The sequence below is a fragment of the Desmodus rotundus genome, chromosome 3, assembly GCF_022682495.2.
Source record: "Desmodus rotundus isolate HL8 chromosome 3, HLdesRot8A.1, whole genome shotgun sequence".
Classification (NCBI taxonomy): Eukaryota; Metazoa; Chordata; class Mammalia; order Chiroptera; family Phyllostomidae; genus Desmodus; species Desmodus rotundus.
In genome coordinates, this window is record NC_071389.1 from 6,989,406 (window position 1) to 7,001,817 (window position 12,412).

At 45.8% G+C, this 12,412-nt stretch overlaps 1 protein-coding gene across 8 annotated transcripts in view; it reads left to right on the plus strand.

Moving 5' to 3' along the window:
• VPS13D (vacuolar protein sorting 13 homolog D) overlaps nt 1–12,412 on the plus strand; it is a 229,060-nt gene that overhangs the window by 75,077 nt on the left and 141,571 nt on the right. For 5 of the 8 annotated variants that reach the window (XM_053920028.1, XM_071220839.1, XM_053920030.2 and 2 more), the window contains 5 exons: nt 417–506; nt 2,752–2,892; nt 5,096–5,218; nt 7,555–7,629; nt 11,623–11,728. In XM_053920028.1, the coding sequence (XP_053776003.1) occupies nt 417–506; nt 2,752–2,892; nt 5,096–5,218; nt 7,555–7,629; nt 11,623–11,728 (535 nt within the window). The remainder of the gene's footprint in view (nt 1–416; nt 507–2,751; nt 2,893–5,095; nt 5,219–7,554; nt 7,630–11,622; nt 11,729–12,412) is intronic. The other 3 variants (XM_071220837.1, XM_053920032.1, XM_071220838.1) reach the window with 3 other exon arrangements.

A 12,412-nucleotide genomic window follows, 5' to 3' on the forward strand; every position in this document is an offset into this window, starting at 1 on the left:
TATGGTGATCTTAAAACTTTGAGCTAATGTTTATCAGGACGTGACTACTCTTGTCACTGTACCTTCTTTTAAGATACTCAGGTGGAAATAAGTTTTTTGTGTTTCCACACGCTGCAGATACATGTGGGTGCTGGTGCTGGACGGGGTGGGGGGCAGGGAGGCATTCGCCTCAGTCACGACATTTAAAGGGGTGTCCCAAAACTCAGTAATTAAGAGAAGTAATATTTTAATGCAGTATTTTAAAAATCGGAAATCATACAAAGAAATCCATGATGAAGAACACACCAAATTTTGTGTGTTTTCTCTTGAGATCATCAGCATTAGCTCTAAGGAACATCTCTTTAATGGGCTTTGTCTGCAAAAGAGTTTTGGTTGCTCCTGCCCCAGCGCCGCAGTAAGCTTTGCTTTTGTTGCAGGTCTGAATTTTCTTCAGCACATAAGAACTAGCCCTGAAGGCTACGCCCAGTTCACCCTTTCTGGAGATTATTACAACCGCGCTCTGTCAGGTCGGTTTAAGCGTGTATCATTGTGGGATTTAAACAATAACACAAATATTTGCCTGGGTCTATTTCTACATAAATTTTACATGAGGGAGTGGGGGTGGGGCAGGGCAAGGAAAGATCAAAAACAAGTGACTGCATAAGCACAAAAGACAGAGATTTTTCCTTTTTTCCAAAAACATATCTGATGTGTTTAAATTGAATTATTTGAAAAGACGTTTGATAGTTAATTCTTTTTGATCCTGAAGTTTGGCTTATTCTAGAACACGAAATTGCTCCATAGCGAAGGGCATTTGGCTGGCTCTGATAGTAGCTGCATTTCCAGGGAGATTGATGGCCCCACTCATTTTAAATTTCAAGCCTTCTCACTCCCTACTGGACTTGTTTGTTTTATCAGAAGAGTACCGAGTCAGTGATAATGCTAATCTGCCATACGTACTCCCTAAAGTACAGCACAGTTAATCAGAGCAAGCTGTTCTTCCAGAGACCGAAAGTCTGCACATACTGCAAGGCATTTTCAGGCTTCTCTCCTTGCATTGGAGAGACCAAGGTCAGGGCTTACACAGATTGACCTTCAGGAGCCATCTGTGCCAGGGCGGAGCAGCGAAGTTCTTTACTTTCAGAGAGGTTTCAGTGGCTGTGGACAAAGTAAGCAAAGCAGCGCTGTGCGATCTGAGTTTAGACGAGAGGTTGCTCCCCTAGCTGCCAGTGGAAAACTGAGCCTCAGTTTGTTGTGCTGCTGCTGATGGTTCTAGAGTGCATCTCATTTAATTTCTTATATTAGTCCCAGTTTTCCTTTCTGTTCTGGATTCATTCAGAGGTAACAATCCTGTGTCCTCATTGTTCCAAATGTTTAACTTTAGTATAATGGCCCAAGTCTTGCTGTGTAAGAGAAACTCTTACAGGGCAAATGGTAGCTGTCTTTCTGAGAATCATTTATATTCTCAGCTAATGTTTCTTTCTTTTAAAGTTGTCAGATATGAACACAGTCACTTGACTAAGTGCTAATGCACCTACTTTATGCTGCATGTTGGATTGGATTTGCGTTCGTAAATCAGGTCATACATGGCTGATTGTTTAAGAAAACCGTTAAAATTTACTGGTCTTGAAAAGTATCACACTGAGAAATGATTTTTCTCACCCCACATACTAGCAAAAATTAAATGTGACACTATTAAGTACTGGGGACATCATGAGCCATAGAACTCTTACTTCCTGCTATGAGAAGCGTAAACCGGTACAGCTGCTTTGGAAAATAGTATGACCTGACCTAGTAAAGCTGAGCATAAGCATACTCAACAACCCGGGATTGTGCTGCTTCTGGGCCCATGCTCGGAGAATCTCTTGCTTGTGTGTCCTGGGAAGCAAACACAGATCAGCTTGTAGTGGTGTGCTTCCGAATAGCCATAAAACTGGAATCCCCGATGGTCTCTCAGCAGTAGAATGGATAGATTATAGTATATTCCTAAGTGAATTGCAATTCAGTGGTGAAATCAACCGAATCACAGATAACATGGCATCAGTATGAGTGAATTTCAAAGATATGTTGTTGAGAAAAACAGAAACTTATAAAAGAATACATGCAGTTGGATTCTGTTTATGTAAAGATCCAATTCAGGCCCCTGGTTACCAGGCGTCAGCTGGGAGAGGGTTGGTGGGAAGGGGGAGTGGGGCTTGGGCCTCAAAGGCACTTGTGATTTTCTAGTTCTTAAAGCTCAATCAAGGGCACATGACTTTTGCAGTAATTTTATTCTTTAAACTACACATATAAGTTGTTTATATGCCTTTTGTGCATATGACATCTTAAGCTTAAAAATTTGAAAAACCTAATGGATTTCCAAGTATATCTATTTATTTAACCAGTGGATTTGTGATGTAAGCAGGACAATCAAGTTTAATAGTTACTTCAGCTACTGATACTATTGTTCCATACTGAGTCTGAGACTCCTTTTTCAACTTGAGAAGATCAAAACGAGGTTCTGCCTGCTCTTTAAGGGAAGAGGGTCTTCTTCTCCCACCCCTGGGAGACCCTGGTCGGGGCACAGATGGGCTTTTCTACCTACATCCCCTTGATAGCACAGATACCTGTAGGGTGACCTGTAGCTAAAGGTGATGCTTTAATTGGGAAAGCAAATTGGAGATAGAAAGCTATTAAGCTGTAGTTTGCCCTTGCTGAGCATTTGTGAACAGTGTTCCCTCATACACTCTTGATATCTGCTGAACAGATGTCTTATTTCCTGTGTTCCTGTAGGCTGGGAGCCATTTATTGAGCCCTGGCCCTGTACTGTGTCCTGGCAGCAACAGGCAGCTAGCCGTCTCCATCCTCCTCGACTGAAGCTGGAGGCCAAGGCCAAAACCCGTTTGGACGTCAACGTCACTTCGGTACTCATTGGTGAGTGGAAAGTTGTCTTTAGAAGACATACATTTCTGTACACGAGTGCCTTGTCTGGAAGACGGTTAATCCTGGTTTAGGGAATACGGGGGCCCGTGCAAAACGTCACTTATGCGTCATGGCTATTTTCCTGAAAAACCCTAACCCAGCCTCATGATTCTTCTCAACCCACTTGAGAAGAATCCCAAATTCCAGGGCTGTCACTAATCCCAAATTAATGCTGTCACCAATCAGACAGGAGCTTAGACTGCTCGGGAGACACGAATGTCCGTGGTGAACTTCCTCCCCATCGTGTTGACCACTGGGGTTTAGAAGTGGCTTTAGATTCACTTCTCTCAGGCAATTCACTGAGTCATTCTGTAAAGGTATAATTTTTACCGACTGTTTCCCATCTATTGTTATGTTGATCTCACTCTGAAAAATCACCTGTTAGAGGGTTGCCAAGCCAGCGGTGTGTGTTCTGAAAGTTTCTTTGACAACATGGAAACGTGCATTCCCGGATTTGATGTAGTGCGTTGGAACCACCGCGTGCTTGCATTGCGATCATCCCGGAGCAGCATTGGCTTACAGCGTACACTCACTTTGGGAGTTGCCGCTCTGGCGATCTGGTTTTGGTGCCGCCGCAGTTGTCTCTGAGCGGTAACACACAGCTGCGACTCTGTGAACTTTTGTCAGCGTGTGTGTGGGATTGAAGCTCTCAGAACATCCGTTGGCTTAACTCCACATCAGTAACGTGGACAGAATGTATAGTGAGATAGGACCATGGGTGTATTGATTTCCGAATTTTAAAATTGTTGTTTCACGTGATCAGATTTCAATCACTGAGTTGCCTGGATACTAGTATTACCTGTGTGATAGTAACTTGGTCTCACAATCCTTCTCTACTGTATTATTTTGATTCCTATGTTATTTCTTATATAATCTCTTCATCTGGAGGCTGAGGTAAAGTGTGGGGCAGTCTTTGAAAAGCTACAGTGAACAGGAAAGCTTACCTCAAACAAAAAAGTTCATTGGTATTTCAGATGACAATCTGTCTATTTAAAACCATCTTCCAAAAGACATTCTTGTCAGTGGTAAAGCTGTTTATTTAGAATTTTCATTTCCTTATTCCTAATACTGTGCTAAAACCCAGAAACACTGCCGCGACCACTTAGTGTTTAGGTAAATCTCATTTATGTAGCCAAATATTGGAACTGAAAACAGAAACGAATAATTCTTGTTCTAAAAAATGTAATATCTTAATTAGTATAAAATGTCTTTATCCTTCCCTGGCTGATGTGGCTCAGTGGATTGAGTGCCAGCCTATCAACCAAGACGGTAGCTGTTTCGATTCCTGGTCAGGGCACATACCTGGGTTGCTGGCCAGGTCCCCAGTAGGGGGCGCTCAAGATTAAACCATACATTGATGTTTCTCTCCTCTTTAAGAAATAAAAGGTCTTTATCTGGGTGTAGTATATGGTAATTATTTTGTTAACCTGCTCCGCCCCCCCCCCCCCCCCCCCTTGTAATTCTCCTGTCAAAGGAGGAAAACCAGGCTGGAGAATTGTCAGCTGGATTTCAGACTCTTGAATTTGATCATCCTTTAACAGCCTCCAAATTGGTCCTTTTGTCTCTTAACCCTGTCCTCTTAGCATGGGATTCCACCTTCTACATACTCCAAGTCCTTCTCTTTGCTATACTTCTTTGCTAGGTCCTTACTCTAATATGTTGCACCAAAGTCACACCAAAGTATGTAATGTTCCCTGAATGTGCCATGTACTGTCATGTCTTGAAGTCTTCTCATATGCTGTTGTCTCTGCCCACGTCCCTAACCCCATTGGCAAATTGTAATCTCTCCTCATTCTTTAAGGCCCACGACAAAGGTTCCCCTACTAAGATTCCCATGTGTCCTTGCCCCCTTCTGCAAAGCAGAATAAATCTTCCCCTGTTCTGTGCTCCCGTGAATTTCATTTTTATCTTGGTTTTAGCTCCTCTCACATTGTGGTACCGTTTTTGCAGTAAGGGTTGTTTTGTTAACATGAATTTCTTCCAGAGGAGTGTGAGGTTCTCCAGGGGACAGACTTGTGTGGAATCGAGCACATTGCCTAGCAGGTAGTGAGTGAGGCATTCAGTAACAGCTTGTGTTGCTGAATTGGCACTATCTGGCTTGAACCTTCAATATTTTCTTCTTCTGTTCTGAATGTCTTGGGGGGATTTTTTTTAGACCAGTATGTGAGTACCAAGGAATCGTGGATGGCAGATTACTGTAAGCAGGACAAGGAAACAGACTCGGCCCTGTCAGAAGACTGGATGGGCTCTTCAGTGGATCCTCCGTGCTTCGGACAAAGTAAGACTTTTCTCTGCAAATGTCTAACTAAATTGCTGTCGGCCTACAGAATGCGTTTCATTGAAAAAACAAAAATTGTTTTCTATGGAAAGACCAACAGGAAATTCTGACAATCTTCTACAGCTCTGTTTTGGTCTTTGTGAGATACATTTTTCTGGCACAAAATACTCAGCTCCAATTTCACCTTTGTGGGAGAGAGGGTCTACAAGATACAGTCCTAAACTCTGCTAACTTTGCACCTGAACCTGCCCCCGAACATGCACTGAGGTCAGCCACCGCTCGGTTCGGGTTTTACTTGGCTAAACGTTCCTGCAGATTGAACTTCTTGACTGGATTTTTAAAAAGATCTTTTCAGTCTCCTGAAAAGCTAACGATTGGAGATACATGCTTGCAGAGAGGGAGGGCAGAATATCCCATGTGGAGAGGATTGTTAGGGGGGGCCTGTATTCTTCACAAAGTATAAAAGAATTGAATACCCAGCCTCTGGTAGAAAGAGGAGTCAGTTTGTTCTCTGTTAACGATGTTTTCTTTCCCTATTTAATGCTGCACTGTGGAGCTCTGATTTCCGCAGAGCTGGGGAGTTGGTGATGGCCAACTGCTCCGTTCTCAGTTGTTCCACAAGCCATTGTCATTCAAATGCGGCTCGGCCCCAGCCCTTTCAGTGTGGTTTCTTTGGGGAGTCTTGGCTGGACTTCACATAGCTCATGAATACTTAAATATTCCATCTGGTCTGCAAACGTGTCATGGGAAGATGGATTTCCATAGTGTATGAAGTGTTTGAACTGGTTTGTCTCTCCTCCGCATGTATAAATGGACTTTCTCTCTGCCTTGTACTTCTGGAAGGAGGGACAGGAAATGTCAGCCATGTGCTCTCTGTACTCCCAGGCTGTGGCTTTCAGTCCCAAGGTCATTGCTTAGGAGCCAGGGCTTTTCAGATATCATCAGCTTCAATTTCGGCTCCTCCTCCAACCTTCCCAATTTGTGTGTCAAGAGAATGTAACATAGAATTCTACCAAGAAGACTCTAAATAATCTTTGTAATATGTTACGTGTCTCAGGGAGTGTGTGTTTCTAAAAGCAGTCATACCAGGGGATCTGACATCCGGGGGCGGTGCAAACACTTAGGGAGGCCCTATCGCTAGGATGCTAATGAAGGGGTTTCTTTCCTCCCTCTCCTTCCTCCCCTGCCCTTAAGAAAAAAAGTTCTCTTCCTTTGAAGTTAATTAGCTGCCTTACTTATGTTAAATGCCTCTGCTAAATTAAAGCTGGTTTTATTTACTTAGATTTTTATAGGTACTTAGGCATATAAAGGTGTAATACTTCTTTTTAGTTAGACAGAACTGAATATATCTAAATTTCCAAAACTTTTTTCATATTAGAAGTTCCTGAGTAGTAGTAAGTCAGATGGGATTGTATTCTTTTAATACACCTACTAAAATAATTGTTGGGCATTTGTTTTGAAAGTCAGTTGTTGAACTGACCACAGACGTTCAGGTCTAATTCACGAATATCCAAACTCCCCCTTCCCTCCTTTCCCACCCCCTTCCCACCCCAGTTTGTACATTTTATTCAGGGCAGCTTCAGTGGGAGCCCTTGGAATAGAGATTCTTAATATGAAATTCAGCCTAAGGGAGCTGCTGATTTCTCACTGTTTCTTTAGCAGGGAAAGAAAATAACAGCTTCGTTTTTGACGTAATTGTTGGCTTTGTTCAGTAAGGCTGAGACTCCGAAGTAAGCCTGGATGGCATGGCACCTTACTGAACCGACTAGTTCTGTATCCCAGGGACACTGTTTGGAAATAGAAATATTCTAAAAACTTCCATGTTTAATTTAGAATGTAACTGTACTATGAGATAACTCCTTAGTAATGATAGCTAAAATGGGAACACAGGCGGGCTCTTCCCCCAGAGTTTTTGAGACCCCTGAGGGATCAGCATTCTGTTGCTACTGCATTTCTGTGGGGGACGGAGCAGCTCCCACTCAAATCTGTACTCCCTGGTGTTGGTGACTTTCCTGTGACGTCTAAGAACATTCGTGCTTTAAATGAAAAATCCTCAAAACGCTTGTCATTCTGTTCAAAAGAATGTTGAATACACTTTCTTTCCCCAATTGAGAAAAAAGGAGCATGCTTCTTTGATACTGCGTCTGCAATTAGAAAGCCAGCGTGAAAACGTCCCTGCTCACCTTGTCGAGGTCACCCCGAGGGGAATGATTGATGCTGCAAGTGCATGATACAGTTTTCGTAATGGGCTCTGTTTGTGCTTCTGCTTGGGGGGCGAGTCTTCTAATTCACTGTGCTTGTTCTCACTCTCTAACTTTGTCTCTCCTGTCCACCAGGCCTCCCCCTGGTCTACCTTAGAACTAGGAGTACAGCCAGTCTGACTAACCTAGAGCACCAGATCTATGCTCGAGGTACGGTACCGCCAAGCGAGGGCTTGCTTTATTTTCCTGTTTTAAGAACTGCCTTGTACCTCAATTTTCTGTGAATGGAAGCTGAATGGGAGCATACCTGGTTTCGAGCACTTTGTTTAGTAGAAGGAAAATTTCCAACTAATGAACAAAGGGACACTTTGTATCAGAAGGAAATGGTGTGCTGATTCATATTCTGTCTCCTGCATTTACTTTAACCTTTAGTAGAAATGGTATCAACTCTAGTGTGTGGTGCAGAAACACCCAGCGTCAGGTAGGTGATTTCTCATACTGAAAAGCAAGTAAATGGAAGAACACGAGCTTACACCGAGCAGTGCTCCCAGCCTGTTTGTAGCACACTCAGTGGACACGTGGCCACTCACACGGGGCTCTGTGGGATGGCACGCTCAGGGGACACGCAGCTGCTCACACGGGGCTCTGTGGGACAGGGACCGTCATGGTCTGGAACAGAGCTAAGGAAGTGTTTCCCTGAGACACAACCTTCACTCCTTGAGCCAGGACTCGGGTGCTTAGCAGAGAGAAAAGGAAAGGTCCTTTATTTCTCTCTCTGACCCTTCAAGGTTCCTTGAGCATTTGACTGGTCAGTAGACGTTATAGAAGACACCACAAACCTCCAGGAATTGGATTCCAGGATATGCACGCCTTCCTGCGTTTGTAGTGCGTGTAATCGGAATGATATATGTGTGCCTGGCTAACAGCAGGCCCTGCCCGGGCCGTGACATCTTTGGTTTAAAAAAAGGCCATTTGAGCTTCCTTGACAGGAGTTCAGAACAGGGACATTACGACACCAGCCAGCACTGTGGGGGGTTTTCCTGGAAGGTTTTGCTGAGGTGGATGTTTAGGGGATGGCTCCCAAAGGAAGCCCATGATTGAACTTCCATTTATTCATGGATTTATATCCTAAGCTTTTCTGTGTCTGATGTTTAATCTTTCAGGCTAAGCAGAGTGTTACTCCTGTACAGCTGATGAGGACAGAGAACCACAGAGAGAGTAGTGCTTGGCCTTCGTTCACGTGACTAGCTAGTAGCAGGCCTGGGACATTCATCTATTTCTTACAATTTACAAAGCAAGTCCTTTCGGACAGAGCGAGCTGCTTATATAGCATGAAAACCTACACTGTTTACAATGGCCAAATTACTCTGTGAAACAAGCCCAAGGGGGTAGAGATTTCCTCAGCTGGAGCCATTGGAAACTGAAGCTGGATGTGAGGAGCTTCAGGTTCTCTGAGCCCATGGAGAAATTAGGTCTGGTCGCTGGGGACAGACTTTCTGAGGTCACCAGGGAACACTGTTCCCTTTGATGAACTTGGGAATTTGGTTTCTGGTGCTGTGGCAGCAGCAAATCCAGAGTTGATTTGGCCCCTAGTGCAGGAGATGTCAGATTTGTCCCCTGGCGCTGGCACTGGACTTGGGAGCACTTCATGTATTTTGATTGTCAGAGGAGTTGGTTGCTGAAGCCTCCTCCGATATGTGTAATCAAAACAAGGAGCTCGGGGACCTAAGCAGTGTGCCTTCCCAGGCTATTTAATTCCCGAGTAATATACTTGTGAATATCTTTATATGGATTCCTAGCACTTTATCCTGCGTTACACTGTGATCAAAGCCATTTGCCACCTGTTCTTTCTAAATCTAATTTGCAAATGGAAACTTACAGTCTGGCTCACAGCGGGATATGAAAGCACAGCTGGCTTCTTTTCCTCCGGGGCCTTTATCTCCTGTAATAAAGCAGCTTGCTCAGGCACTCACCAAGCGGAGGTGCCTTTCAGGGTGCCACAATAAGTCCTGTTTACCCTGCAGACAGCCCTTAAACTTTTTACTCCCCCTCTGCTCTTGTCAGCAGCCTCACAGCTACTCCGTAATTTTCTACTTGATGAACATTACTGGTTTTTTTTTTAAAGGAAACCTTGGGAACTAAGTGAGGCCATTGGGAGGAGAAATGGGTATGTTGTAAGCAGAGATTATCTTTAGAAGAATTTGGGGGTGTCGCTAAAGACCCGCCACGGAATTGTGGGAACGCGCGGTGGACTACTCATTTATTTGGCATGTTGTTATCAAAGTAGAACTCGCCTTACCTGAAATTGCTTGTGTTGCAGTGTTTCTAGTACTAACTTCTGAAAACTTGAGAGGCTAAAAAGGGAAGCGCTTGCTTTTTAAAGATGGCGTGCTTCACGCATTCGCATGTCATCCTGCGCCGCGCCGGTCTTCTCCGTGTAGCTCGTTTTTTTGCAGGTGTGCTGCTGCAGGAGCACACTCGCACAGCGGAGCACCCTGGGCCACAGAAAGGAAGGAAATGTTGCCCTTTGCCCCAGTGTGGGTGGACCTGGAGGACATGATGCCCAGTGAAACCAGCCAGTCAGAGAAAGACAAATACCATGTGACTTAACTCACATGTGGGCTCTAGTGAGCAAACCGAACTAACAGCAAAACAGAGACAGACTCACAGATGGAGAGCAGGCTGACAGCTGGTTGTGGAGTGGGGGGTTAGGGGGTGGAGGGATCGAGTGAAAAGGAGAAAGGACTTATGGACACGGACAACAGTGTGGCGATTGCAGGGTGGGGAGGGGGGCATCAGGGCTCTAAACGGTAATGGAAAACACTCCAATAAAAAAGTAAAGTTAAAAAGTCAACTTGCATGAGTAAAAAGAATACAGAAAAAATGAAGGCAGCGGTGATTACCGACCTGTGACACCGCCCCACGCCTCATCGGGGAGGTGGCAGAGGCAGGGTTGTGCAGTCTACCTTCTGGTTTTGCTGGCAGGAAGCATGTGGGCCTGGAAGATGAATTTTGTCTTGCTGTAGTGTCTTAGTCAGCAGTCGCAGTCACCTCCAGATGTCGTTTCTGCACAGCTGCAGACCGTGTGGGTGCTGGTCTCGCTTAGACTGTTCGTGCTTTCCCGCGAGACACCTAGGAGACAGGGCTGTGTGCCCGTTGGTTGCCAGTGTGCATGTGGTGTGCCAGCACGCCGCCTTTGTGGTTCCTGCTGCCCCTCCTGCACCCCTCCTGTGGCCGCAGAGGAGACTCAGGCCCTGGGTCAGAGGAGCTGACGCCCCTCCGTCGGCAGCCTCTGTGCGGCGCCAGACCTTCGGCACGGCAGGCTGCGGGCCGCCCGTCCCAGGTGGCTGGCCGGGCCCTGATGGCCTTTCGGCTTTCTGGCCATGTGGTCTCTCACTTCTCTAATTTTTTTATAGTGTTTGTTGTCAAGACAACTCTTTCTAGAATTTGGTTACTTATAGTCTTGTGTTGATCATATTTCTTTGCAGTTTCCCTGATTAGAAGCTATTTTGTGACCCCCCCCCCCCCCATAGTTTATGCTCCTTTTGTAGTCTCCCTAGTACCTACCCTGCGGCAGATGGTGGCGATACCTGTGTCGACTGATGAGCTAAACGTTTAATTTTAAAGCCTTTGGGACAGTATATTTCTGATCTTCCAGGGAGAAACCCCCCATGACTAGCATAAGAGAATAGGAAGGACGTTTCATCCCGTTGTCATAGGAGCTGTGTGACTGCAGTGTAACTTTACAGAAAGGGAGGCTTTGTTAGCGTGCAGGTGGTTTGGACCAAGTTTAGTCAAGTAGGTGTGACCTATCTCGCTAAGTTTGGGTTCCTTACAGTATATTTCTTGGGAGCAGCGGGGGTCCACTTCTCTTTCTCCCTCTCTCAATTCCAGCCTAGTTGGGTCCCGACGCCCTCTGCTGAGATGGGGCCCACAGAGGTTGTGGGAGAATTGGGGGCCAGGGCAGCCACACATCACAGCCAGCTGTCAGGGGGACCAAGGTGTCCTGCAGCAGGCAGCAGATTACCTGGGGATTCCACCCGCCCTGTGGGCTCAGCGGTGGTAGTTCCTTCTCTCTTACCCCCTCCTTCAGCCCCTTTGCCGAGAGACCGTTTCTGGTAGTGTCTTGGTGGGGGGGGCGGGGGAGGTGTGTCTTCCACACGGTGGAGGCAATGCTAACGGCTGCTGTCTGTCTGTTCACAGCAGAGGTGAAAACCCCAAAGCGCAGGCAGCCTTTTGTCCCTTTTGCTCTGAGGAATCACACCGGCTGCACTTTGTGGTTCGCCACCCTGACCACCACACCCACCAGGTAAGGAACACTCGCCCTGTCACCCTGAGTCACCTCTGCCACCAAAGGCTCCCACATACCAGCCCGGTGGGCCCCTTCTCCAGGCTCTTGGATTGTATTTGAAAATCAGGAACTTGTTGCCTGGCTGTCTGTGGAGTCTGTAGTCAGAGAGGTAGGTCTGGAGTCTGGTACCCAAGTTACGATGCTGCTCCTGGCAGGCGTTGCGTTTAAAGTCAAAGTCAGGCAGATGGAGGGTGTGAGTGGGATGTGTGAGGGGAAAGTCATCCCAGGTTTTCTCCTCAGTCCCCACCCCCGTAAAGGAAGCTGTGTGTGGTTATTCAACCACACGTTTTACATTTTTGTCCTGAGGCTGCTCTGAAAACACCTTCCATTTTCTTCCCTTTACCCCTCATAAGAATTGTCTTTCAAACCTTAAACACACTTTAGTCCAGATGGCATTGGGTGGAGTCTGGAGAACAAGTCAGAGTTTACCGAAGCTGGTGGGGGCGGGGGGGTTGGGGGAGGCGCGTTCCCTGCGGCTTTCTGCCTGCTGAGACCTGGGCTAGGTAATGAACATGAAATGAGTAACAGAATCAGCTGATTGGAAACCACACTTTTCCTCCACTAAGTGTGATAATGCTTTACAGGAGACTTTCTTGTTTGTTTGTTTTTAAAAAAGTTTAGGTGTGTTAAGTGCTTACAGTC